The following is a 26,019-nucleotide window of genomic DNA, read 5'->3' as shown; positions in this document are numbered from 1 at the left end:
GTGTTTTTCTACTAGTGACAGGTGTGGAGGTTGTGGTGTGTTGTTTGTTGTTGCTGCAGAGAGTGCTTTTCGGCTATTATGGTGGGGTTGTGGAGTTTGTGACTGTAGGAGAATGGAGGGGTGATGAAGGTTGGTGAATGGAACAATATTTTTCTTGCCTTTTCTCGTTGGAGCAAGCATTGTGATGTTGGGAGGTTGGTGTAAGGTGGAGGGTAGCTAGTAGGTTCTCCTTTGCTTGTTGATGGGATCAGTTCCTTTAAACTCTTGGTCTTGATTATTCTATCGTGCAAGTTCTCTTTTTTAGTAGCTGAGGGATGTGTAATTGTTTGGTTCTTTTCTTGGAGGGGGGTCATGGAAAGTTTCCACGAGAGTCATTGTATTGTTAAAGTGTGGAGTTTTTCCTAGCATTGCAATATTCAGATTGATAGGGGATTTGATTCAAACTATTTGTGGGCACCAGGTTTTGGGTTTGTTTCAATTGTTGTTGAACCGAAAAATTGCATCAAACGCAAATAGTTGGCAGAAGGATTCGAAAGTGAATCAAGAATATGTTATTGTGTATGGGGTTCAAGGCTGGAAGGTTTTTTAGATGCTTCGGAGGAATTGCTATGTAGCGCTGATATATAGATGAAATCTTGAGGGCTCTAATGTAAAGGAATATCATCAGAAAGGGGGGATGTGAGTTAGCTTATTAAGCATGCATATGATGTTGTTACTTTTGTCCTAGTTGTTTTTTTATATTATTATTTTGGTGTAATTTGCATTGTGGGGGTTTATTTGGATAATAACGCATGGGGTGGCAATTGGTAATACGACTTTTGTCCTAGGTGTTTTTTCAATTTTGGTGTAATCTTTATAGATACAGCACGCCATTGTGAACTAGCTTTTGTACCTTGGTGAATTTTTAGTTTGGGCACGACTTGGGCTACAAATTGGTTTTAGTAATAATATTTTGCCTTTCATTTTTTTTAATTTAACCTTTCAATTTTATTTTTTTATCATTTTATTAGTTTGATAATCTTTAATAAAAACTAAGTTTATTGATTAAGTTTTTTCGTCTAGAATGGTTCTACCCAGCTCAAATAAGATTAATTTTTATGTAAAATAATTGTGGCATCATATGGAAAAAAATTATATTTGTTGACCAAATTTAGCAATTATCAATTAGTGAGCGCTAATAAACATCAATATAGCGACTAATGAAGAGTTCTATTAAAAAATATGTGATTTGTAAAGTTTAGTGACTAAAACTATGATTAAATAATTACATAAAAAAGTATATTGCTAAATCAATTGTGATAAATGAATATCATCACATTTGACATATTACTTTTGTGCAACTAATAATCAATTAATAAATGATGATTAATTTAATGGTAAATAGTGAAATAAAAGTTTATGTTGATGACATTATCTTTTGATGTTACTAATGAAACTTTGTGTGAGTATTTTTTGAAGCTAGTGCATAATGAATTTGAAATAAGCATGATGGAAGAATTAAAATTTTTCCTTAGACTACAAATAAAGCAAACAAACAAAGGAATATACATTCATTAGACAAAGTATGTAAAGGAGTTATTGAAGAAATTCAATATGAATGATGCAAAAGAGATGAAGACTCCAATGCATCTAACCAAATACCTTGGACTGGACAAGGGATCTAAGAAGGTGAACAAAACTTAATACAAAACAATGATTGAATCATTGTTACATCTCACAACGTCCAAACCTGATATCATGTCCAGTGTTTGTTTATGTACAAGGTTTTAGAAAGAACCAAGAAAGTTCATTTAGCTGTTGTTAAACATATATTTAGATATCTTATTGGTATTTCTAACCTTGGTTTTTGCTTTAAGAAGATGAAAGATTTTACATTCACAAGACACTTTAATGCTGACTATTCTAGAGATAAGCTTGAAAGGAATAGAATCAATGGAAGTTGTCACTTCATTGGTTGCAACTTGGTGACTTGGATATGTAAGAAGCAAGGTTTTGTTGCACTATCTACTACTGAAGCAGAATACATATAAGCTGCAAGTTGATGTATTCGACTCCTTTGGATAAAGAACTAGCTTGAGGATTTCATCATCTTTGAGAGTAATATTCCTATTTTTTGTGATAACAATGTTGCTATTAGTCTTTCGAAAAACCCCACATTGCATTCAAAGGTCAAACATATAAAAATTAAGCATTATTTTATAAGAGACCATGTTCAGAAAGGGGCAATGGATCTAGAACTTCTACCAACTGATGATCAACTTGCTAATATATTTACAAAACTTCTTACTGAAGAAAGATTGATTCTACTAACAGGTAAACTCGGAATGAACTTTATTAAAGAATGATTAAAGTCTATATGTCGTGCAATGTTACTTAGTTTCTAGAAGATTCATCGTCCAATGATTCTAAATTAACACATATGCACCATCGTCCGATGAATGGATGTTTTATCATAAACATCATGTTACTTAAGTGAAATGCAACATTTCGAATAAGAGAATATTGTAATGTTTTCTGCTGAGTCATTTTTTGATTGGCTTGTCTAATGATTATTATTCAAGAAGTGCATGTGTCACTTACTTTATTTCGAAAAAGTCATATAATTTAACATAAATATTAAAATACTTTAAAGTTTTTTTGTCAGCAAAAAATACTTTTAAGCTTTAAGTGACAATAATTACATGTTTATTTTAAGTTTGGAGCTCTCAAAACCCACGCTCTGAAAGTATCCTTTGGTAGCTACATCCAACGTGTAAACAAGCATACCCTAAGTGATTTAATTTAAAAACTTATTTGACACCATATGAACTTACTTTAAATTTTTCTATTTTTAGATATTAATGTGATAACGCTTACACTTTCGAAAACTAAAATAGTTATTCATCCTTTTTTTTTTTTCTTTTTCTCTTATATCTTTCTTCCATATTCTACTTCAAATCCAATTTCAATCATAACATTAAAGAGTAAACTAGGAAGTACCAGAGAATCGTGATGAAAAGCATGAGATAATAACAGTGTTTTTCTTCTCCACTTATTATCATATTCCGCTGGGATGTATAGATAGCATTGTGATAGACTTTATTAAAACAAAAAAAGTATTGTGATAGACATAGACTTATAAAGGTTGCTCCGACAAGGCATATTTATGTACACATGACACTATCCTCTGCGTGGGTCCAAATAACACTAAAATCATTACTTCCATTACCTTGTCAATGTGATCTTGTTGGATTGAGTTGACGAAGTTAGCTTAGATCTCTCTCTTCTTGCTTTGCCCCTAAAGATATTAAATTCAATTACTCATAAATTCATCAATATTTTCAAACAAGACAAGGGTAATAAATTTCCAGCATAAATTGAGATCATTATTGTTTAAAACATCTTTTAGTTTTTAATACAATCGTATTAATTTCATGTTTGTCGATCCCTCTATCCCGGTCGGCAACATTATAAGATGTTTAACTAAATTCGTTTACTTCAATCATTTTCACTCTTGCTGAACATTATACCCAAAAAATACTGGACAATTCAGCCTCTTTGTAAAATAAAAAAGGACAAAACTTAGGTGATATATCTTATAGTAATATTCTTATATTCAACATCCTAATACCCTATAAAATAAATGTTAAATTAAAAAGTAAAAGTTTAGTATCTTAGAACTATAAAAAAATAATCAATCACTTTTTTTCATTTGGTATTTAAGAAGGTTTGCTAAAAATATATTATACAAGAATTTAGAATTGTTCTTTGCTACAATAGGAAATTACTTGATAAGGTGACTCTATTTCAAGCGACAAATAATATCTAACCAAACATTGCAAAATAATTAATAAAAAAATCATTTTTAGTTCAGTAAAAAAAAGTAGAAAAGTGTTAACAAGTCACTTTTATATAATGTTTTTTATATATTTTATTATCAGTTGAAATTTATTAAAAAAATATAAAAATATGAATGGAATTCATTGAATATAGAGTGAAACTTACACAATTTCATAATTCCTAATAACTTTTAATTGATAATAAAGAATATGTTTCAAAATGTATGTCAAATGTTACCCTTGAAAGGGCAACACGAGTAGTTTACATAAGATTCTAGGTTTCAAACTCTATTATCATTATTGTAAAATATGAGTAATTTGCATTAGTTGTAATGGAATCAAATCATTGGTTCCTTTAGTGTCTCCTTTCCTGCTTCAATTAAAAAAATTCTTTATCAAGTATTTATTATATGATTAAAAGTACTACTTAATCTTTATTATTATAAGATCCAATATAAAATGTTTGTTAGTTTTGTAAAGTCAGTTCTAAATGACATAACATTGAGAGAAATATAAATTCATTAATATTTGTTGATTTTGTTCCAAGGATAATTTTGAAAGAAAAAGAAATATATTAATCTAGGACAAATTTAATACTCTCAACTAAGTTAACTGATTTTCTTAATCTTGGTTAATCAATTAATTGAATCTTTTAATAAAGACCGGAGGGAGTTGCCGTTCAGAAGAGAAATGTTATTTAAAAGAAGAAAGAAAATTAATGGCAATTTTTAATTAAAGGGACAAAGAAGCGCACAATTTCAATTCTCTATGATGAACGTAGAGCCTTGGTTGAAGGCTTTGAAAAAAAAATGACTTAAAAGAGTTACCGCGAGAATGAGGACTTTGTGACGTTTTCCTTCCAGCATGTATTGGGTTGGCTCCAACTTCCACGTTCTAAAGTCCTCAAGTTGGATTAATGGTCCTCGCGAGCCTAAAAAACCTAAAGGATAATAAGGGTTAATGGTCCTTTTTAGTTATAATGGAACATGAATGAGAGTATTCAGATCAAGACTCATTCGAGGATAAGTCGTCGTGTTTTGGATATCTTTTTAAAGTTTTCATGTGCAAGAGACCGAATGCACCCCCAATGTCACGTGAATGAATGATCACCAAAAAAATTAAAATGTCACGTGAATGAATGTGCGATTAGGTGGATAGAAAGGAGCTAGTTCATGGAAATGATTGAAGCTCGTGAGCATTTAGATTAATTTAAATGAATAAAATATTTTTTTCCTATACTTACAATAAAACTTGGTTTTAGTCTCTGTACTTTCAAATTAACCATTTTGATCATTAAACTTTGAAAAATGTGTGGATTTGGCCCCTAAAATCTGCCATTTCAATTTAAATCATTGGATACAGATTATTGTTCTCTCTAGTCTCGATACTTTTGTTCAAATTGCCTATGTTACTAGAGTTTAATTTTTCAAATAGATTATTCGCCCAATAATTACTTGAGTTTATTTGTCAAACAAAAAGACAAAACGGGAGGAATTACAATATGGAAATTTATGAAAGTAACAAGATAACTTTTTGCAAATCCAATGGAATTATATATGCACATGAAGTTCCAAGTAAATATTTAGATATCCTATTAGTCAATGAAACATCTCACTCAGACATATGTACAAGTATAATTTATATGCACAACCAGTATAAAATTAACATTTACACAAATATCCAATAAATTTTGACCACTTTATCTCATCATCTTATTAGTTAATACAACATGGCAGTAAGAGAAACTGTTATTAGATATTATATAAAAATATTTTATACTACTAATGTATATAAGTTCAACTCTATAATTTGAGCACACAATTGTTCAAGCAGTTAAATGAACTAAATAAAGAAGGAAAACTTGTAATTCTTTGACCTTTCTATTCCCAATATTCCACTACGTGAATTTGAAGTTGAAAAATGTTTAAGCCTCCGTGATAAATGGCACAACTATTAGATTGCAATATTACATGAGGATTGGTACAGAATAATATTGATACATAATACAGTCACTACAAAATCTAGTGAGTGTCACATGTAACTGAGTTGTGTGTGTGAGGAATTAGGTGCAGATTTGGGATTGACTTCTGAATCTGAAACAGACATTTTCCATCTCAGTTAACAAAGAATATAACACCCCCCACTGAATTGGATTGGTTTTCCATCTCAAGTAACTAGAATATTTATGAGATCAAGCAAAAATGTCTTCAGCAATAAATGATTCCTCAGTAGTATCAATACAGCTTTCTGAAGGTACCTGAAGTGACTCATAGTTTAGTTGTCTAGAAGCTTCATACAAAGCTATGCCAACACTTACAGATAGATTCAAACATCTGACATAAGTCTCAACCATTGGAATCTTGATAGTTCCACCACCAAATGGTTCTGTTTTGCAGTCTAGCAAGGCTTCAGGAGGCAGGCCACTAGTTTCAGAGCCGAATATTAGATAATCACCTTTTCTGTAGGAAAACTCCTGCAGGGTATGAAGGAACCACAATTGTTGGCCAGTTCACAGTTTCCTTACATTGCTTTGTTTTGTAAGCTAAGGCACACACTACTTTAAGTACATAATACTAAATAATAAGTAACCTTGCACATATTGCTTGCTTCAATGGCAAAACCAGAAAAAGAAAAAAGAGCCGAAAAACCAAAAAGAATAAAAAACTTCGTACCCCATTGCCCAGAGGCTTTTCGCTATGCGAAGGTATGGGGGAGGGATGTTGTACGCAGCCTTACCCTTGCATATGCAAAGAGGCTGTTTCCGGATTCGAACCCATGACCAACAAGTCACCAAGGCACAACTTTACCGCTGCACCAGGACTCGCCCTCGAAAAACCAAAAAGAATAAAATTGAAAAACTGAAAACCAAATAAGCCTAACAAAAAACAGCAGAAAAAAAATAACTGGATTGGGTTGGTTTTCAAATCCAAACCAATATATAAACCTAAATGGCTTAAATAACCTTTTGGTCCATATCAAATAGGGTGTTTTTGATTCTAGTTCTTTAAAGTTTTTCTTTTGGTTTTTGATTTTAGTTCTTTAAAGTTTTCTATTGGTTTTTTATTTTAGTTCTTTAAAGTTTTTCTTTTGGTTTTCGTCCTTTAAAGTTTTAGTCTATTGTCATGTAACAACATTAAATGATGACTTGCCACATTATCAATTAAAGGACTAAAAAACAATCTATTTTATAGGGTTCCAAAAGGTCATATAAGGCAACCAAAAAAAAATCATAGTCTATACTCATTTAAGAACTTCGCTATTATTCCTGAGTCAAATATTTCCTCTCTTGGATTTAGACTTATATTGTAAGATTGACAATTTATTTAAAATTATATATATATATATATATATTTTGCTGATGGTAAGGGGCATTTAAAATTATCCTTAGTTATTAAGAATTTGAATGTATTATATCATCTATTAAAAAAACCTATTTAATAGGGTCCAAAAGGTCATTTAAGCAAACAAAAATAAATATAGTCTATACTCATTTAAGAACTCTGTTATTATTCCTTGAGTCAAATAATTCCTCTCTTGGATTGACAATTTATTTAAATATATATATATATATATATATATATAGTGAGAGAGAGAAAGAAAGAGAGAGAAGACCTATCATACGAGAGGAAGGTATCTTATGAGAGTGAGAGGATTAAATCTAAATTGTATAACCAACCATGGAGGGTTAAGATTCAATGTCATGTGACCACTTAAAAAAGTCATGTGGCTTTTTGACATTAAATCTTAACCCTCCATGTATGGTGATCCAGATTTAATCCTCTCACTCTCGTATAAGATGTTTCCTTTTGATTACATGTCAGTATTAGTCTTTCATATTGACATTCATTATCTCATTTTAAATTGTTATACCTTGAATTTTTTTTCCCAGGTTTCCTATTAGTTGTAGACATTGTAGAATAGGAAGGTTGCTACAAGGATCCAAGTTTGTAGCAATATCTTTAAGAGTATGTCATTTGTTGCTGCAATCAACTTGTTAATTCTGAGTTTCAATGCTATAGAAGAGAAACTACTAAGGATTGAGAGAAAATCTTGGATTTTTTATTTCTAGATAAAAGAAGAAATTATTAGATAAGAAAAAATGCTGTAATTAAAGGAATTATGCAATTAAAATTAATGGCGGGCAACTCACAGAATGAATTTTTGTTCCTCTCTTTGTAAATGCTAGCAACCGTTTTTCACCCTCCTGTACAAGACAATGGTGACATGTCACATGTGGAATCAAAAGAGATGATGATATATGGAATTTATCTCTGAGAATAATAATTACCTGTTGCCTAAAATAATTACGAAAATCTTCCCAAGAATCGTGAATTTTAACAACCACATATCTACAATTTTGTGGTAATAATGGAAAACAAATAAAAAGAAAAAATGCAATTGCATTAATGTTTTATCAGTTTTTGCTTTTTTTATTTTGGACAAAAAAATATTAGATCAGTTGAAACTACTATACACATTATATTTGAAACGCAACACACTTTTTCCAGTCAAAACAAGCTTTAGAGGAGGTAAAAGCCATAGTCAGACAGAACTCAATTTAAAATAAACAGTGATAGACAATTGCACACTGCCCTGCATGGTAGAAGAGTTAGTCTAGACTAGCAGGAGAGATGCAAGCCAGAAAAAAATTAAACTTAAATAAGCATATGTTCATGGATACGGCCAGTAATCCAACCCAGCACGCTTTAGTTTAGTATCATCCACCTGAAATCCTAATGGCTGAAAAGATAAAGAAATACAAAGGCTACCATTAGTATTGTACAACAAACATGAAAATACATGACAATCTTATCATCAAATGTAAAAAATAATAAGATTTAGAAAGTAAAACTTACCCCAACTAAGTGTAATCCAACAGCTGATGCTGCACAAGTTCTAGCAATGCACCCAGTGTTTCCTGGAATCTACCAAGGATGACATAAATCCCAGAACAACCTCCAGTGATTAAAATTCCAATCCAAGCTAAAAAAATGGTTACTGAGGCAAATTTTACTATGCAGAGCTTTAACTTCACTACTTGTTTAAAGTGATTTGAACTTTAACATTAACTCAAATCAAAATGCAGGAGACTTGTTCCAGCCCAACACTAACCATTTTGTTTTACTTCTTATCATTGTTATCATTTTTAATTTCATATCCATTGCCCTATTATAAGTTCACATTATTCTCAACAAATATATTAAATTGAAATATAGGTGATCGATCATAGATCAGTACTTATCAAATCCATAGTTAGATCATTATTTCATAAATGTTGATCATTCTTTTGAGAAGGCACCACTGAAGAATAAGCAATTTGTCAGGAACATGACATAAACCAGTCTTTGTTGTAATATATGCTCTGTGCTGTTAGAATATGAGAGAAAGATGCAGAAATTATCGGTTTTATTGAATTAGATGGAAGTTCATAAAGAGAAGAAACTCCCCCAAAGAAAGATCTTACCTACTTTTCATATCTCGCACTTAACCTCATTACTCTCATACTCTCTCCCTATAACCCCACTGCCCAACAAGATAACTGTCTACCACCTCCGTAATATCAAAATTATCCAAAACTGATAAACAAAGATAATGAAACAATGCTCCCCTCCTGGAAGATGATTCTTCTCAGGCCTAAGCAAATGCCAAATTAGCAAGCCTAACCTCCCTCACATGCTATCACCACTTTTGTAACCAACCCAGTGACCCACACACACATACATTATCTCTGTAACAAACAACTGCACACACTCATACATTCTCTACACAACTAAGAACCAAAGTAATTGGGAGAGGGCACAACATTCTATTCCAATTGCCCCAGTGAGTTTTGCCACATACAATAGATTCGGATAATCTATGGCCTATCAGTTTCACACTGGACAGGATGGTCTTCATCCCCTGTAAGGTCTTGGGCAGTAGTATTAACACTGTCTTGAAACCACAGGTTCAATCAGATGTACTGACAGATTTGACAAATAAATTTTTATTTAAAAAATAAAGAAAATAATCTCTTAGTACTCAAATAGTATTTAACAGGTAACAGTACAAAAGTGTACTAATCAAGGGGGTTTGAACTTTGATTTTAACCAATTCAAATGCAATTCCTGCTTGTTATACTAACTTCGAAAGTAAGAGACTATTTGGATACAAGCTAGAAGAGTTTTCGAGAGCTTCAGCTTCTCTACTGGAAATAACCTGTTTGGATACAAAGGTAGAAGAGCTTTTGAGAGCTTCTCTACTGGAAAAACTTCCAGTAGAGAAGCTCTCGAAAACTCTTCTAGCTTGTATCCAAACAAGCCCCTAGTCTGCTAAGAAAGGTTATTGAACATTGATAAACCATTGACAGCATATCCAATATGTTTAAAGCATTAGCAAAGAAAAAATATTTTTGTATACTATCAACAAAAGCTCCACTCTCATCTAGCATGCACTTAACAACAATGCCCTTGGTTCCGACTTCATGTATCCTCCATTAATAGATATGACATTTTCTTTAAGAATGTATGTTTTGCAACCAACTAAAATTTAATTATTGACGCATTCATTACTACCTTACAGGAAGTGGAAGGAGACATAGCCCATAGTCAAGTTCCAATCTCTTCACCAACTCGGCTAGGTCCTCCACCAAGAATCAAAATTCTCTATTGAGGATTCATTCATATCAAAACTAGTGTTGAAGTATATAGTTTTGACAAACCTTTGAGGATTTTTGTGGTGGTTTCTGTTAATATATATTTTAATATGTTTATTGTTGAAGCTTCATCTCTTCCATTCAATAAACTCTTCTTCGCTCAAAAAGGATTGACTAATAAAGTAGCAAATACTACAGCAAAATAGTCCAAAACAACCAGATTGTACAAACAACTACTAATAAAAGTCATCTCCAATCTTATTTCATTTTTTAAAGCTTCGGTTTTGGGGCTAACTTAATGCATCAGTAACTGTATCTTCAAAATTCAAAAACTAACAGAAAGGCAAAGCAACAAAAGAAACAGAACAATTAATAACAATAATAAGATTAAAATGCATTTTTGTCTATCATCTTATCTTTTAGTTTTGGTTTCCGTTTACTCTCTAAGTTTAAAAAGTTTCATTTATTTGTGCATTGTTAGATCAAAATTGGTCCTTTCATTAGTTTTTTGCACTAACTGTACTAATTTTGGTTAACATGACAAATGTCCATATGATGCGACATCTATGGTAAAACCGATGAAAGGATCAACTTGTTCTAATACAGACACTTTAAAATACCAAAGTCAATTTTTTTTCAACCAAGGAAACCAAACTGAAATGGAAAATAAAAAAAAGAAGTATGTTAGCCTAATAACAATAATAATAATAATATATTAACAATATGAAAAATCTCAAGTTTACTGGAATGTGTTACCTGAGGGGACACGAGCACAACCTGAAGAATCTTGGAACTTGACGCTTCATTCACTGCCTCTCCAACGCCACGAGGCAAAGTACCTTCCTTGCTTGTTATCTCTGCTGACCCATCTGCAACACAAGAACAAAAACAACATTGGAACAAGAAAAAGAAAATTACCCATAAATAAAAAATAGAGAGAGAGGCAAAAAAAAAATGAAATTACTGAGAGAGCAATGGGAGATGAAGCGAGGTGAGGAAGGAGTGCGAAAAGGTTTGAAGTGAAAGAAACTGAATGGACGAAAAGGAGAAAATTTTGATGGAAAGGTTGGAAATGGAATGTTGAGGGATTTGAAGGCAGTGATGTCCATTGCGACAACACACACCACCTTTCTTCCCCCTTTGCTTCTTTCTGCTCCGCTGCACTCTCTCTATCCGTTGTGTGTAATTTTGTAGCCTATATCTGCCTATGCAGTGAAATACATATATAATAAATTAATTGGATTTCTAAACTAAAAAAGTAGGTTTTTAAGATTAGCTTATAACAATTTAAGATTATTAGAGAATATAATTTGTGGTAATTTTAAAAGCCTTATAGACTCAATTAAGAAAATATATAATCAACAATTTAATTAAAAAAAATATTCTTAAGACCTATTTAAAAAATGCCAAATAGTTCATGACTTATTCAATAATTTAATCTAAAATAAAATGTCTTGTGATAAAATAAATTGTGTGAATTCACTATTTATTTCTCTTTTTTCATTAACATTTTTGCTTGAAACGTCAATATTTATTATAAAGAAATAAAAAGTAATAAAAGACAATTAGGTCTTGTAGTTTTTTAAAAATATTCAATGGCTCATTTATTTTTAAAAGATTTAATTAAATATTTTATTTTATAAAACGGATTTAATTTAAACTCATTATTTCATTTGCTCTAAAAGTTTTAATAAGTATAACCTAAATTGGTTTTAAATAAGATCAAATTAAATCTATTTTATAAAATAAAGTATTTAATTGAATATTTTAAAATACCTCATTGAATTATTTTTAAAAAACACACCAAACATGCAAATAATAAGAATATCAAATTCAACTAGAAAAATAAGTTAGAGGAAAAAAATTAAACTATCTTATTATAAACTATTTCCTTTCTCTAAAGTAAAATTTATGGATCTGCCATACTGGATTTTGTTGTAACTTTTTGTAATGTTAAGATTATAGATGTTCCGAAGAATCTAAAAATACCTATCGAGAATGTTAAATCTAATGCAATGATGCAGTTCCTCGAAGAAAAACTCTCAACTGTGACATGAATCACATGATAGAGTACCAAGGTCTCTGTACCATAATGCAGAAATTAAGCATCTAATATTTGTTGTGGTAGTTTGTTAAATATCTAGATTAGCATTATTGTGGACAAAAAATGTTATAGTGTATGATACATCTGATATCAAAGTTTTTATCATAGAGAATAGATGATGATAATGATTGCATTATTTAAATTAATCTACCTATTTTATTGTATGTTTCTATAAGTTGAATGATTAATTGCAAATAATGAGTCAAAATTTTAAAGGATGTTTTTCTTATATTTTACTTAATCATGTATTGGTTTACCGCATTATTATTATTTTTATTCTCATTTCACTTTTTTTTAACTTGCACATGCATAATACTTATATTTTTTATTAGATAATCATTTTTCATAATATACGAAAACTATTTTTTTGGATATCTCCTGTAAACAATTAAGCTTATTTATATTTATTTTAAGTTATTCTCAATGCAAAAAAATCTTATATAACATCTTATTTAAAAATTTAAAAATTCCAACACACGTACATAAATAAACATAAAATAAATTATTAAATTAAAATGAATATATATGTCAATATATAATGAAAAAATATATTATAATATATAAATTTTAATATAACAAAAATGTAAAGACATAAGCGCCATAACATGTGTTTCCGATAGCTTATATAAACGAAAGGAGACGGGAGACAAACATCTATCTATTTGGCTAGGTTTGTACAGCGTTTGCTTTGGGGGCGAAAAATTCAGCCTTTTCCGATTTGCACCAAATTCAACAGAGAACAACACCATTTGGTCAGTCTTCTATGCTTCTGCCTCCAATCTAGGGTTTCCTTTTCCTGAATTGTTATTCTCTTCAATTGATGCGGTTCGATTTGAAAGGATTGAGGGGGTTGTTTGTTGGAATTGGACTCAAAATTAGGGTTTGTGTTTTAGGATCGTCTCGTGTGAATCGATTCTGTTAGCCGGAGTTGTTGGCTTTGTTTATTCGGTGCGTTTTCATTGTTGCGAATTGTTTTCGATCAAATCGATCCCCTCTATAGCATGGTGTCATTGCGTCGTCGTTGTTGTCTTTCACATGTAATAGACCCCAAAAATTTGCTTCTTTCTGTTATCCCCCCCGAATCTGTTATGTTAGACTTTGATTAGGTTGTTGTATGCTGCTGTGGCTGCGGATCGTATATGGTGGAAACTGTGTAATTGGTGTGGCAGTGGTTTGATTCTGTAATTTTATAGGGATTCGTATGTTCTATCCACACTTTTTGTCTCCCTGGTTAAATGCTGAAAACTCTATATATCAACTAACATATGTAAGAGAGAAGCTATTGCACAGTGAGAGTGTAAGATGAAGAAAAGAGTAAATCTTGGCCATATAGTTGCATACGGATGTTCAAGGTAGTGTTAATTAGTTTTTATCTTAGCCATCCGTTTTAATTATATGGTTGAGATTTGCTTCTTTCAAGCACTCATCTTTCACCTGGTTCGTCATCTGTGAAAAATATATGATGTTAAGAATGTTGTTGAAAGGGAATATTGAAAAATTGTGGGTCAGTATTGTTTCTTTCTTTTGAACAAACGTTTTTCATTGGAAGGGCCCCTCTTTGTTTTATTTGTGGATTGGTGGAATATATTTGTTATTGTTATACATTTAGTAAAATCTACTACTTGCCATTCTATGGGCTTGTATGTCTTGTTTTGAATGATTTATGGTCGTGTTTAATTTATTGTTGATGATATCAGGTTTGGCATTGAATTTATAATTCATCTTGTATTATAGTATGTCTGGGTACAGCTTTTTTGTGAGAAAAAAATGGCTTATTTTTCAAAAGCTGTCTTTGGAAGCTGACAAAGAAAGTAATTGGTTTTCTAAAATAAATTGAACCAAATATGTTCTTGAATTATCCCATGTATAAATGTATTAAAAAATAACAAAGTCAGATTTAAAACTTAAAAGTCAACTGCATCATCTAAAAGGCTTTAAAGCTTGCGTGTCAAACAGTGGATTGCTGTAAACTGCATTATTTGGCTGTTAGCTAATGGACAAGGGGGTGCCACCTAGCCTCTTCGTCAATGACGGTTCTTTCATGGAGAGGTTCAAGCAACTTCAGCAAGAGCAGGAGAAAGGGAAGAATGTCAAATTGGAGGATTCTAAACCAATTAAGGTTAATTCAGGGTCTTTGTCTCCCAATCACTCCATTACCAAAACGCCCGTGGACTTGAAGGTTAATGACACAAGAAAAACATCTCAGGGTGGTTCCAGTGGCAAGCTAGCTTTCAGTTTAAAACAAAAGTCAAAGCTGGTGCCACCCCCTGTTAAGTTAAGTGTTGATGAGGATGAAGAAACTGAAGCTGGGTATGTTTCAAATGATGCACCACTAAAACGGCAAAAGTTAGGCCAGGAGGAAGGCATTGACCAATCATCAAGACAACTTGATGTTGGTAATTACTACTTAAACTTTCTAGTTTCTACTGATAGTGTTGGCTAATGATTGTTATTCCTGCTGATTGCAACTTTTATGTTGGAATAGTCAAGTAGTAGCTTAATTAATTCTTTTATGTTCAGCATGTCCATTATGCCATGCCTTTATATGTCATGCTAATTTTTCATTACGATCTTATTTTATCTTTATTATTTCCTTAATAATTTTTTTAGTTCATTAATGCATTTCTGTATGTAAATATTGGTAATATGTCATAATGCTAACCTCTCTTCTGATTTTCTTTCCTTCCCTACATGTCTTGTTATTTTGTTCTGCGTCCAAATCTATCCACCATAGCTTTCTATTAGACTTAAAAAACTACTCAAAAGGCTTTACCTAGAAGCTTGAGGTTTTGGGGGTGATGGTTCTTGGCACAGTATCAGAGTAGCCAAGTGATCAAGAGATCAGTCCTTGCCAATTCTAATTAAAAGTTCCATTTTAGCACATGGTAAGGTGGGCCTTTGCATTGTTCTTGCACCAGGCCCCAAGGGCTTGTTGGCGGGGGAATTAGATATAAAAAACATTACAACCCATGCTTTTAGGAGAGTTGGTTATTGACAATTCCATTTCTGTTTTTCAACTCAATCTGAGAACTAAATATTTTTATTTTTTTTGCCTTCAATAAGAATGCAACATTGTTTGCATCATTAAGAATTTCTTAATTTTTTATGCCTTCCATAAACTCTTTTTCAATGTGACTTAGAGAAAGATTGTTTCAGCCTTTTTGATGAAAAAGTTGCTTTAAATATTTTTTTAGTGTGTTTGTCTAAGCTTTTAAAAAAAATCAAAGTCCGATATTTTTTTTACTATTTTTGAGTGGCTTTCTCAAAAAACTACTATGAAGAGCCAAAGATTATTGTATAAAATGTCTTGAATATTTTTGTTTGGTTAAAAGTTATAAAAGCATTCTAAAGCCAAACATAGTAAAAAACCATAAGCCAAACATAATAAAAAACATTATAAATGCTTTTATACAATGAATAGCTTTTCATAACACATTTTACAGAATGATTTTATAATTTTTTAACCAAACATAATAATCTTTGGCTTTTCATAAAATTTATAAAAGATAAAATCACTATTTTATACAATATACATTCTTAAAATCAGCTTTTTAAAAGCATAAATAAACAACAGGCCCTTATTCTTTTCTCTTGGCAATGGAAGGAAGGGGGGACATAAGTTTAATAGCATTGAAATAGGAACATGCCATTTCATTTGTACTCATCCTTTCGGTCACACAAGGAAGTAACGGAGAAGGAAGAATGGTTTAAAGTCAGGTTTCTTTGTGTGTATGTTCAGAACTTCTCCTACAGATATTTAGGTGAAGGAAGATGCCAGTTTTGGCATACAGTTGTGATTACACCATTTCCCCCTTCCTTTTTTCTTCACATGAAAATAGAGTCATCCTCTACATTACCTGCGGTTTCATTGTTGAAGAGGTCAACTCGGTGTATACCTTTGCCCATTAAAGTGGCATGCAGCAAAGAGTAGAAAATCTCTTGAATATTTGTCTCATGAATGCAGCTTATTCCCCAAGTACCTATCAAGAAATGGTGTATTGGCAGGCCTGCTACAAGACTAATTTGCATTCCCTTGTTCATGCTCTCGGTATTAATCAGTTTTATAAGTGATATATGCAGCACCTCATTCCCCAAGTGATCCTACAGTGAAGAAAGTTGCTGACAAACTGGCAAGTTTTGTGGCTAAAAATGGAAGGCAATTTGAGGATGTAACACGCCAAAAAAATCCTGGGGATACACCTTTCAAGTAAGTATGGAGTCAACTCCTTGTCCATTAATCCTTTGTTTATGCTTCCCAATTTATGATTATATGTGGTGCATGTTTTAACTTGCAGATTTTTGTTTGATGAGAGATGTGCTGAATACAAGTATTATGAATATCGGCTTGCTCAAGAAGAAGATGCTCTTGGGCAATCAAGGGAATCACAGGTGCCTCGTAACGGTTAGTATTTCAATACATTTTCATAGTTTTAAACCAATATATTTTCGATGTATTTCAATATATTTTCATATTTTTAAACCAGGTTCTTTAGGTGTTTTAGCTGCTTTTTTGGTCTGGAAGTTGTAAACCCTAGTTTTATTCATTGAAGTTTTTATCCATTTAAATACAAGTTTTTGGTTAATGTTTATTGTTGTATTTTCAAGTATTCAACGTATTTCAATATATTTTCATATTTTTAAACCAAGTTCTTTTGGTGTTTTAGCTGCTTTATTGGTCTAGAAGTTGTAAACCCTGTTTTTCTTTTTCATTTAAAGTTTTAATCCATTTCAAGTTTTTGGATACGTTCATTGTAGTTGATGTTAAGCTACCTTGCATATGTTTGTTTTTAGTTCAATATCGCCAATAAGACTGATAACCATGTTTTTAGAAGTATTTTACACTGCAGTGAGAGGCTAAACAACTAATCTTTGAGAGATACATTTGTTGGCTTTCCTTGTTTACTACAACCCATAAGTCATAAAACGGTCTGTCATATTGTCAATCTAGAAGTGGGTCCCAGTAAATTATGGGTCATTTGATTGATGTAGTGGATGATATCTTAAGACTAGTTTTAAATTCTTTGGAGGTCATGTGATAACTGATAAAGACCCATAAAGAAAATTGTTTTGGGAGTGTATATGTTGATTTTGATTTGCATTTTAACTATATATGATGGATGTTTGAAGCATTAGTCATATATGTGATATGTCTCTTAGTAATGTTGCTTAGTTCATCAACCAGCCTGTGGATTTGAGAAGTTTTGTTCTCTTTGATGTGTGGAATATGCCTTCTCTTCTACCTCCTATTTTATATTTTAATTTGCATGTGATGGTTTTATTCAGGGGGTACAAGCACTTCATCTTCCAAACAGGCTAGTGGTCATCAGAGATCATCTCAGCAGCATACATACCAAATTCCTGCATCTGCTTTATATGAAAGTCCTGACAATCCAAGAGCTTCTGGATTTTCAATTCAAACATCACCAGTAGGAAGCAGTGGTAATTGTTATATTGTTGTATATTGTTTTCACAGTCTGTCAATTTGATAAAGTTCAAGGTGTGTTTGAAGCAAATCATAAATTTGTTCCATTGCATTTCATTGACTCCCAAAATGGGGAGATAAGCTATCTGAGCTACTTATTAGCTATCATTTATTATTAGCTCTTCTCATGGACTTGGTGTGCAACCATTTTTGTTGCTGTTTGCTTTGTGTATTTCTGCTGCAGAAGAGCCCAGTGGTTCATCAAATGCTGATTCTTTGGCGCTAATGGAGTTCTACATGAAAAAAGCTGCACGGGAGGAGAAGTATAAACAACCTAAGCATTCAAAAGATGAGATGCCCCCTCCTGCTTCTCTTCTAGGTTAAAATTGATTTTTACTGGCTTTTTCTTGGTTATAATATTCATTTAGTTAAAACTGTTCCTTTTATGCATTTCTCCTTTTAATGGAATAATATTTTGACTCCTTCCTTTTGGTTGACACATTGCCAGGCAAAAAAGGCCATCACATGGGTGATTTCATTCCTCCAGAAGAACTCGAGAAGTTCTTGGCTACCTGTAATGATGCTGCAGCGCAGAAAGCTGCTAGGGAGGCTGCAGAGAGGGCTAAGATTCAGGCTGATAATGTAGGCCACCGGCTCCTGTCAAAAATGGGTTGGAAAGAAGGTGCTTTGTGATTTTTCCCAGTCCTGTTTTCAAGCTCATCCTGTTTTTCATTGACACGTGCTTAAAGGGAATGCTTTTAAAACTGGACCCGTCATTGAACCAGTCAAGGCTCTGGTTTAAGGTTCAATCTAGTTGAACTGGTATTAATAAAGTAATAATAATAATTAAATAATTCATAGAATAATATTAAAAAACATAATATCAAAATTTTATAATACTAAAAACTAAAATAAAACATGATTTTATACGCTTTTAACATTCAAAGTACATGCAAAAAGTTTAAATCAAATGTTATAATACATAGGTCTAAGTTTAAAAAATACACAACAATATCCATTAGCAATAACAAGTTTTACGTCTTGAATAAAAAAGAAAATGATAAATGCTTTAGGTTATTTTTTTATTGAAAAAAAATCAAAATGCTATATTAAACAATTTTCATTTATCTGCCGTGAACCAGTTTTTCTCCAAGCTAGTTTTGTGGTTTATTAACTACTAGACCAGTTTTCTGGTTTGACCAGCCGGTCTCGTCTGGTTTTTTAGAACATGCCTTAAAGGATTTGAGTCAAGCATTGAGCTTTAGTAAAAAGTTTCTGGTTTATTATCTTTGATGTGCAATGTAAAACATATGAATACTAGGAATCCGCTGCAAGTTTTTGTCTTGTCCGAGTACCATAGTTCTTTTTAAATTTAATGTTGGGAGAGTTTTGCTTGAAATTACATTTATATATTAAATTTTCATTATGGTTGTTCCTTGTGCTAACAATCATTGGTTCCCAGGTGAGGGTTTGGGTGGATCCAGGAAGGGTATTGCGGATCCTATCATGGCTGGTAATGTTAAGAAGAATAACTTGGGGGTTGGTGCTCAGGAACCTGGGGAGGTGAGTGCAGAGGATGACATATACGAGCAGTACAAAAAGCGGATGATGCTTGGCTACCGTTACCGACCCAATCCCCTGGTAAAAAATGGTTACAATGTTTTTTTTTTTCTTTCTCTAAATCATGTTGGAGTTTCAATGACTTTCATGGTTTTTTGTTTCGATAACCCTTGATTTCATGCTTTCATTTTTTGTTTCTGCAGAACAATCCCCGCAAGGCTTATTACTGAACTTGACAGTGGGAGCTGTCTGCAAGTCTTTTCAGGAAAAAAGTGAACTTTTCACAATGTTGGATGAACTGGTGTGTTGATAGTAGGGTTTTTATTGTGCGTTGCACTGCTTGTAAGTCTGCTGAACTTAAGATTTGGGGGAGAAAAGAGGGGGAAGGGTGTAATGTTCATTACAGCCGCATTTTTATCCGCCAAAGAATAATGGGTTTTTTTTTTTTTGTTACTTTTACTTGTCAGAGCTTTTGAAAGATGTTTTTTTATCGCTAGTATATTATGAAGTGGTACAGGGATATTACGGTGTATAAGGTTTGTTTAATCCGGGAAACCTAGTCTTTTAGATATTGATAATAGTCTGATGATATCTTAAATGAGGAACCTGGCTTTTTATTGTCATGATTAAGATGTTTGATTTAAGCGGAATATGATTATTGAGAGTGGCAAAAAAACTCTACTGCATTAAAACGCAGTTGTATTTCTAAGATTTGAATTGGAGATTAAATGATAAGTTAAAAGGGTCTTCTGTTAATTAGTGTTTAATATGGATTAATTGATGTACAGGACGCTAAACAATGTTCAAACTTAAAATTTCAATTTACAATTCACAATTTTGTATACTAATAGTAGAATATGATGTGTAATAAACGTTAATTGGGGGAACGAGAGGGATGACAAACAAAAATGATAAAAGTAATGAGTAGTAGTTATTGCCACTCTCTTTAGTTAACACCTTCCCCTATGCCACTTCCAGACAAACAAATAATGTGAAACAGGATGATAAAATCAACCTATCATCTGACACACGTGTCTAGACACGTTTCCAAAATCACGTTCAATTGCTAAAATCTGCGAAAGCAACAAATAGTTTAAAAGGCTACAGGAAACCTTGTTAAAAAGAGGAAATAAAATCAATTAGGATCAGTAGATCCAAGCTTGGGCAGCAAAATGAATAACCAATCAGACATAATGCGGTATTAACCCACATGCCTAACTTTGAGTCGTAAAAATCTTATCTGCGTGCCAGAGTCACTTCCCTATTCTAATTCCTAAATCTTGATATAAGGCCCAATAATGTAGTGTAGTCTATTTCAAATAAAGTCCATGCTCCAAAATGTGAATGGAATCTCCATCAATAATGTAATCCACTGAAACATGTCAGCCGACATGCCAAGGAGAAATCTTTTGTCCAATTATGCTGTTCAATTTCGAATGTTCTATGCGCACTCCCAAGTCATAACATATCCAGAAAAATAGGCTTTAATATTTCTGATTTACATAAATATATCTGTTTTATGGCTTTAGTTCCTTTTTTCTGTTTTTGTCTATATAAAATTTTGTTTTATGATTTTAGTTTTTTTATATTATATTTTTAGTCTTTATGAAATTGTAAACTATTGATATAGATTACTATCATATTGGAACTATTGACATAGATTACTATCATATTGGAAGACATTCATTTAGTCCATGTTATTTAAGAAGCATGAGGTCTATTGTAGTATTCATTGACTTTGTCGATAATTAGTTTTCGTCGAAAAATCTAATTGAAAACTTTTAATAAGGTTCTTTCTTTTTAATCATTTTTTTTTCATTTATAATACTCAAACTTAAAACCTTGTTTAAGGAGATCGAGTCTAATAATATTCAGAATAACAGATTATTGATTAATTCCTCTGATATAAATAAAGGTAATAAGATCAAAACCTTTTGATGCCTATCACCAACTATTACTTCATAGTTAAGGTACCTCTATTTTTGCATGCATGCTACCCAACATCCAACAATTTTATTTTTGATCAATTTTAATATTTCTTTTCCATATGGATTACAGCTAACCCTCAAGAGGGGAATCGATCTTATGAAATCTTGCCTTTTGTTAAGGATAGGGATGCAAAAAGAAGTGAGGAGCAAAGTGCTTGTGCTGCCTACCTCAGACATTGGAATAAAATAAAATAATTGTACTTCATTTCTATATTCTTTTTTGGTCTCATAATGTGGCATATTCTAGCATGCAACCTCTAGAATTCCGGAACAAGGAACTTATCTAATAATATATGATTGCAAGAGAACGAGATTCCAGTGATATCCAAGTACTGCTTTTCGTCTGCAAACCTAATCTTATCTTCTAGCCCTTCATTCTATTGGAGACTAAAGTGACAAGTGCACGCTGTAAAAGTCTAAATGCTGAATTGGTGACAGGTGCAAAATGCAATTTATTAGTTGAAGTGAGGAAAGAAACAAAAAGGCAACAAGATTTGTCGTTTTGGAAGCATACTATGATTTTGTACCTAAAATAGGATCAGGTGAAGTCATTAAAAATAACCTGGGATCTTCCATGACATCAGAGAGTGTATATCTATTATAATTGCTGCGAAAAGGTTATAATCTTCGGTGCAAAATAAATGGAGAAACACCGAAATGCGTTGGGATTGAACCTGTTAGTTAGACGACCTCTTTCTTGATATATTAATAGATAAATACTGATTTTTGATAGATTAATTTTTAAAAAATGAAAAATTTAAATTTAATTTTCAAATGTACAAAAAGAGAACAAATTGATCATGCCATTAACTTATCTTTATGAACCTAAACATACGTGTATGTGACATTTCTGTTGATGTCGTAACAGCTGATAGTTGTCACATGTTTTTCACGCAATTGTCATACATTTGAAAAATAGTTTTTCAATTTATTCTTTAAACTTAATAATTTATTGTTATTTTAATCTTTAAACTTAATTACTTAATAATATTTTGATCATTGAACTTAATCGCGTACTGATTTTTTGATCCCTGAATATAATTTTTAATTTTTAATTTAGTCTCATGTTGCATGTCAATAATTAGCATAATCATCACCATATCTCATCCATTCTATATCTCATATTTTTCATCTTCTTCTTCCACACTTAGTAGTAGTTCATCTAAATTTTTCTATCTCTACCATATACATGCAAAGTTAGTCATTTATTCAATTGAAACATAAATTCTAATAGGAAAATAACACAAAAACATCTTAAAAACTATTTAATTTTTCTCTTAATTAATAAACATTGTATAACTACATTTTCAATTAAAAACTATTCTTTAAGAAATATATTTTATTCAATTAAAAATTTTCAAATAACCCTTTCAACACTCTTGAGTAATCACTACATTTAAAATTAAAATTCTTTGATGTATAAATATACATTGCAATAGTAGTTTATATGCTTCATTCTTTTACTTAGATCATCGATCATGTGCCAAATATCACATGGATTATATGTCACCTCTCTCACTTGCATCTCCTTCATTCTCAAAATTTTTCACTCTATATACTTCAAACATATTCAAAAGAACAAAAAAGACATGTGCTTCGCATGCTACATAGGATCATGTCCACTCAAATCCTCTAGTATTCTACCCTTCAACGACGATGTGAAATATACAAAAATTATAAAAAATAGGAGACAGTATATATTACACTTGTCCCATCAAAAGAGAACACTTTCATTTTTCTTCCATTTGTAATTCTCAAGTTTTTTAAAACTTTTTTTGTGATTAATGTTATTTCGTAAAATAGATTAATTAAATAATTAATCTAATATTCAGTTAATCAAGATGTACTGCACATTGGTAATGTGCCCACAAAAGCTATGGACATTCCCTTGTAGCAAAATCTGATTTGTCGTAGCATTGATTAACACCGGTTGATTCCCTTGCAACGATTGTCTCAAGGAAGGACTTTGCATGAGATTTCCATGTTAAGCTACTCCTAAGTGAATTTAGCGGTAAATGAATGTTGTAAACGACTAAAGTAAAGCGCTTAAAAGTATAGAAATGTGATTTAAACGTAATAAGAACAGTGAAGAGAATTGTAAAACCGAGCAAGAAAATGATAATTTGATTTATGAAGGTTGTGGATTGTTTACATCGTGAAAAATCCTATTTATAGGGATAATAAAGATGATCACGTATCAGATTCAGTACCTAACCACTATCCGAAAATTGAGGAGATCATGATTTACATGTTTTCAATGACCTATCCATTAAGTTGTTACATGAATCTTGCTCAATTGCTTTCCTTTTGTCAGATAAAATAGTCGTTGTGTCATGGCTAATCCTGTCAGGTACCATCTCGTAATCGGCTAATAATTTCGGTTCCAACAAAACTAGAATTTGTTTCTTATAAAAACAGTCGCGAGGAGTAATATATTTTACATTATAAGTGAACACGTTTTATATTTTCATTTAAAGTTGAGACTTAAGACAGAGCACGCGTTTCTACTTGAAGTTGTGGCCCTCCCTTAAAACAAGGGATCTTCAAGAAAACTGCTGATTGAAGCAGCGGTTTCAAAACCTTCACGGTTTTCGTTTTTCTTCTCCTGTTTTCTTGTCCCTTTCATAGCCTTTTTGAGTTAATTATTGTTTTTGGTCTTATGTCGACAAGTTGCACAATGTCAAATGCATTTTCTTATTTATTAGTTTGCAGATTATGCTAATTAAGCCTTTCAATTTCCAAGTGGATCAAACTTGGTTGCAGTTCACACACTTTGACTAATTGAAGGCCGTCAAGACTATCTGAATCTCAACGGTTTGTATTGTCCCAAATGCTATATAATTTGTGGGTCATCTTTGTCTTTGTACACTTAGAAAATTTATAGTTTGTGGACCCATCTCTGTCTTAATTTGTACCCTAAATTTTTAAATGAGTAGACCTCAAGAGAAATTGGAACGACGTTAAAAACGGAGAGAGAAATTGGAATACAACTCCAGCTATTTTGTTTTTCAAAATAGGTTAGTTTTTTAAAACAAAGATCTAAATTTGCTTTAATAACTTCATGGTTGTGTTTCGGAGGAAGATTTTCAGAAGAAGAAAAAAATGTGTTTTCATACTTATGACTTATGAGTTTTGTGCGAGAAGAATATCTTTTTTCTAAAATAAAAATTCATAAATCTAATAATTTAATTATGTAATGTCATCTTGATAATCATAAGTGTTAAATTTTAAATAAATTTAAAATTTAAAATATATGCAGTTTTATAATCAATATTTATTTATATCTTAAAAATATAATATAAAAAATAAAGTTTATTGATATAGTATAAAACATTTTTTAAATCATATGAAATTTTATAGACATAATCTATTTATTAGTGATTAGATTAATTAATTTTTTTATAAAAATATTAAATAGAATAAATTAAAGTTGACTTATTCTTTTATACACACAAAGTAATTCTCTTATTAGAATAGACTAGTATTCTACCTTAACTTCCCTTAAAAAAAAGTATTCTACCTTAACTACTAGAGCTGGTAACCTTTTACATGTAACGGATTTCCTTCTCTTGGTAGAATGGACTAGTATTCTTATATGTATGGCTTAATTTTTTTTCTCTACTTATTTGACTCTAAAATTTCATTCCATGTCAAGTTAAACTAATTAAACAACAAATAATATGAAAATCAAAATAAAAAATAATAAAAGTTAGAAAGATTAATAAGGATGTCTCTCCGAAAGAAAACAACGGATTTTTAAACTTATAGACAAATATAAAGGCTAACAAACGCATATACTAAAATAAGGTTAAAAAAAATGCTACACCAATACTTTTTAATGTGCTCAACATAAATACTTCTAACAACCCTTCACTTAAATATGATATATTTTACTTGAAGAAAAAAAGAAAAGAAAATTTGTTCAATATATATTACGAAATAATACTATTAGGCTTTAATTGCTATTTTATTGATCTAAGAGATTACCATATTTTAATTTAGTTGAAACATTGATGATGCAAGAACAGGAGTTATAAAAATAAGCTTAAGGCACTACAGGATCTTTTTATCAACTTTTCATGTGAAAAATCACCTATATTAAAAAGACAAAGGCCAAAGTCGGTTTACAAATTGAGGAGGTTGAATGAAAGTCAAAGTCTTCGAAAGGGACCCAAGTAAGGTTAGAAAGTATGAGTGGCAACAAACACATATACGTAATATTTGGGTCTAAGTTTTTCAAATCCTTAAAGAGAAATTGGCAGATAACGTCGGCCATGGGAACAACAACTACATTGGCTAGTTTGATATGACTAATATGAATGGGCAAAATAAACTGTTTACTTATTGAGTATACCAACAAATTTTGAAAAAATTGACCTACGCGCATTTTTGGTATGAAAGAAACGAGATTTTTTTTATATCAAATTAACTAGTATATTTTCATTTTTTTTTTACAATTTTCATTATGAATAATTGCATTATTGGAGCATTTT

At 31.4% G+C, this 26,019-nt stretch overlaps 2 protein-coding genes across 4 annotated transcripts; one reads left to right on the top strand and one right to left on the bottom strand.

The window, feature by feature from the left end:
• Window positions 1-5,665: 5,665 nt before the first annotated feature.
• On the bottom strand, window positions 5,666-11,649 carry LOC114422223 (putative tRNA (cytidine(34)-2'-O)-methyltransferase). The gene is made up of 7 exons (XM_028388459.1): window positions 11,417-11,649; window positions 11,209-11,321; window positions 8,675-8,743; window positions 8,500-8,558; window positions 8,107-8,167; window positions 7,969-8,022; window positions 5,666-6,291 (listed from the first exon to the last, which is right to left on the bottom strand). The coding sequence occupies exons 1-7, from the start codon at window positions 11,559-11,561 to the stop codon at window positions 6,010-6,012; spliced, it is 783 nt and encodes a 260-aa protein (XP_028244260.1). The 5' UTR covers window positions 11,562-11,649; the 3' UTR covers window positions 5,666-6,009.
• Window positions 11,650-13,167: 1,518 nt separating this feature from the next.
• Window positions 13,168-20,161, top strand: LOC114421991 (SURP and G-patch domain-containing protein 1-like protein). Of its 3 annotated transcripts, none has more exons than XM_028388151.1 (9): window positions 13,168-13,308; window positions 14,513-14,952; window positions 16,637-16,763; window positions 16,852-16,958; window positions 17,840-17,995; window positions 18,226-18,357; window positions 18,487-18,660; window positions 19,441-19,619; window positions 19,742-20,161. In XM_028388151.1, the coding sequence occupies exons 2-9, from the start codon at window positions 14,550-14,552 to the stop codon at window positions 19,766-19,768; spliced, it is 1,305 nt and encodes a 434-aa protein (XP_028243952.1). In that variant the 5' UTR covers window positions 13,168-13,308; window positions 14,513-14,549; the 3' UTR covers window positions 19,769-20,161. The 3 variants fall into 3 exon arrangements, with proteins under 3 accessions (XP_028243952.1, XP_028243950.1, XP_028243951.1); XM_028388149.1 differs by having other exon boundaries at window positions 18,223-18,357; XM_028388150.1 differs by having other exon boundaries at window positions 13,191-13,308; window positions 14,497-14,952; window positions 18,223-18,357.
• The last annotated feature ends 5,858 nt before the right edge of the window (window positions 20,162-26,019 follow it).

This window comes from Glycine soja, chromosome 8, assembly GCF_004193775.1.
Source record: "Glycine soja cultivar W05 chromosome 8, ASM419377v2, whole genome shotgun sequence".
Classification (NCBI taxonomy): Eukaryota; Viridiplantae; Streptophyta; class Magnoliopsida; order Fabales; family Fabaceae; genus Glycine; species Glycine soja.
This window is presented reverse-complemented; position numbering and strand designations above follow the sequence as displayed.

Bases quoted from the DNA above. Each gene is read 5' to 3' on its own strand.
- LOC114422223 (XM_028388459.1), bottom strand. From the start codon at position 11,561: ATGGACATCACTGCCTTCAAATCCCTCAACATTCCATTTCCAACCTTT. The intron at 8,744-11,208 runs GTAACACATTCC...CATCCTTGGTAG, and splicing joins TTGTGCTCGTGTCCCCTCAG to ATTCCAGGAAACACTGGGTG. The intron at 8,023-8,106 runs GTAATTATTATT...TGTCTTGTACAG, and splicing joins GTAATTATTTTAGGCAACAG to GAGGGTGAAAAACGGTTGCT.
- LOC114421991 (XM_028388149.1), top strand. From the start codon at position 14,550: ATGGACAAGGGGGTGCCACCTAGCCTCTTCGTCAATGACGGTTCTTTC. The intron at 16,959-17,839 runs GTTAGTATTTCA...GGTTTTATTCAG, and splicing joins ATCACAGGTGCCTCGTAACG to GGGGTACAAGCACTTCATCT. The intron at 19,620-19,741 runs GTAAAAAATGGT...TTGTTTCTGCAG, and splicing joins GTTACCGACCCAATCCCCTG to AACAATCCCCGCAAGGCTTA.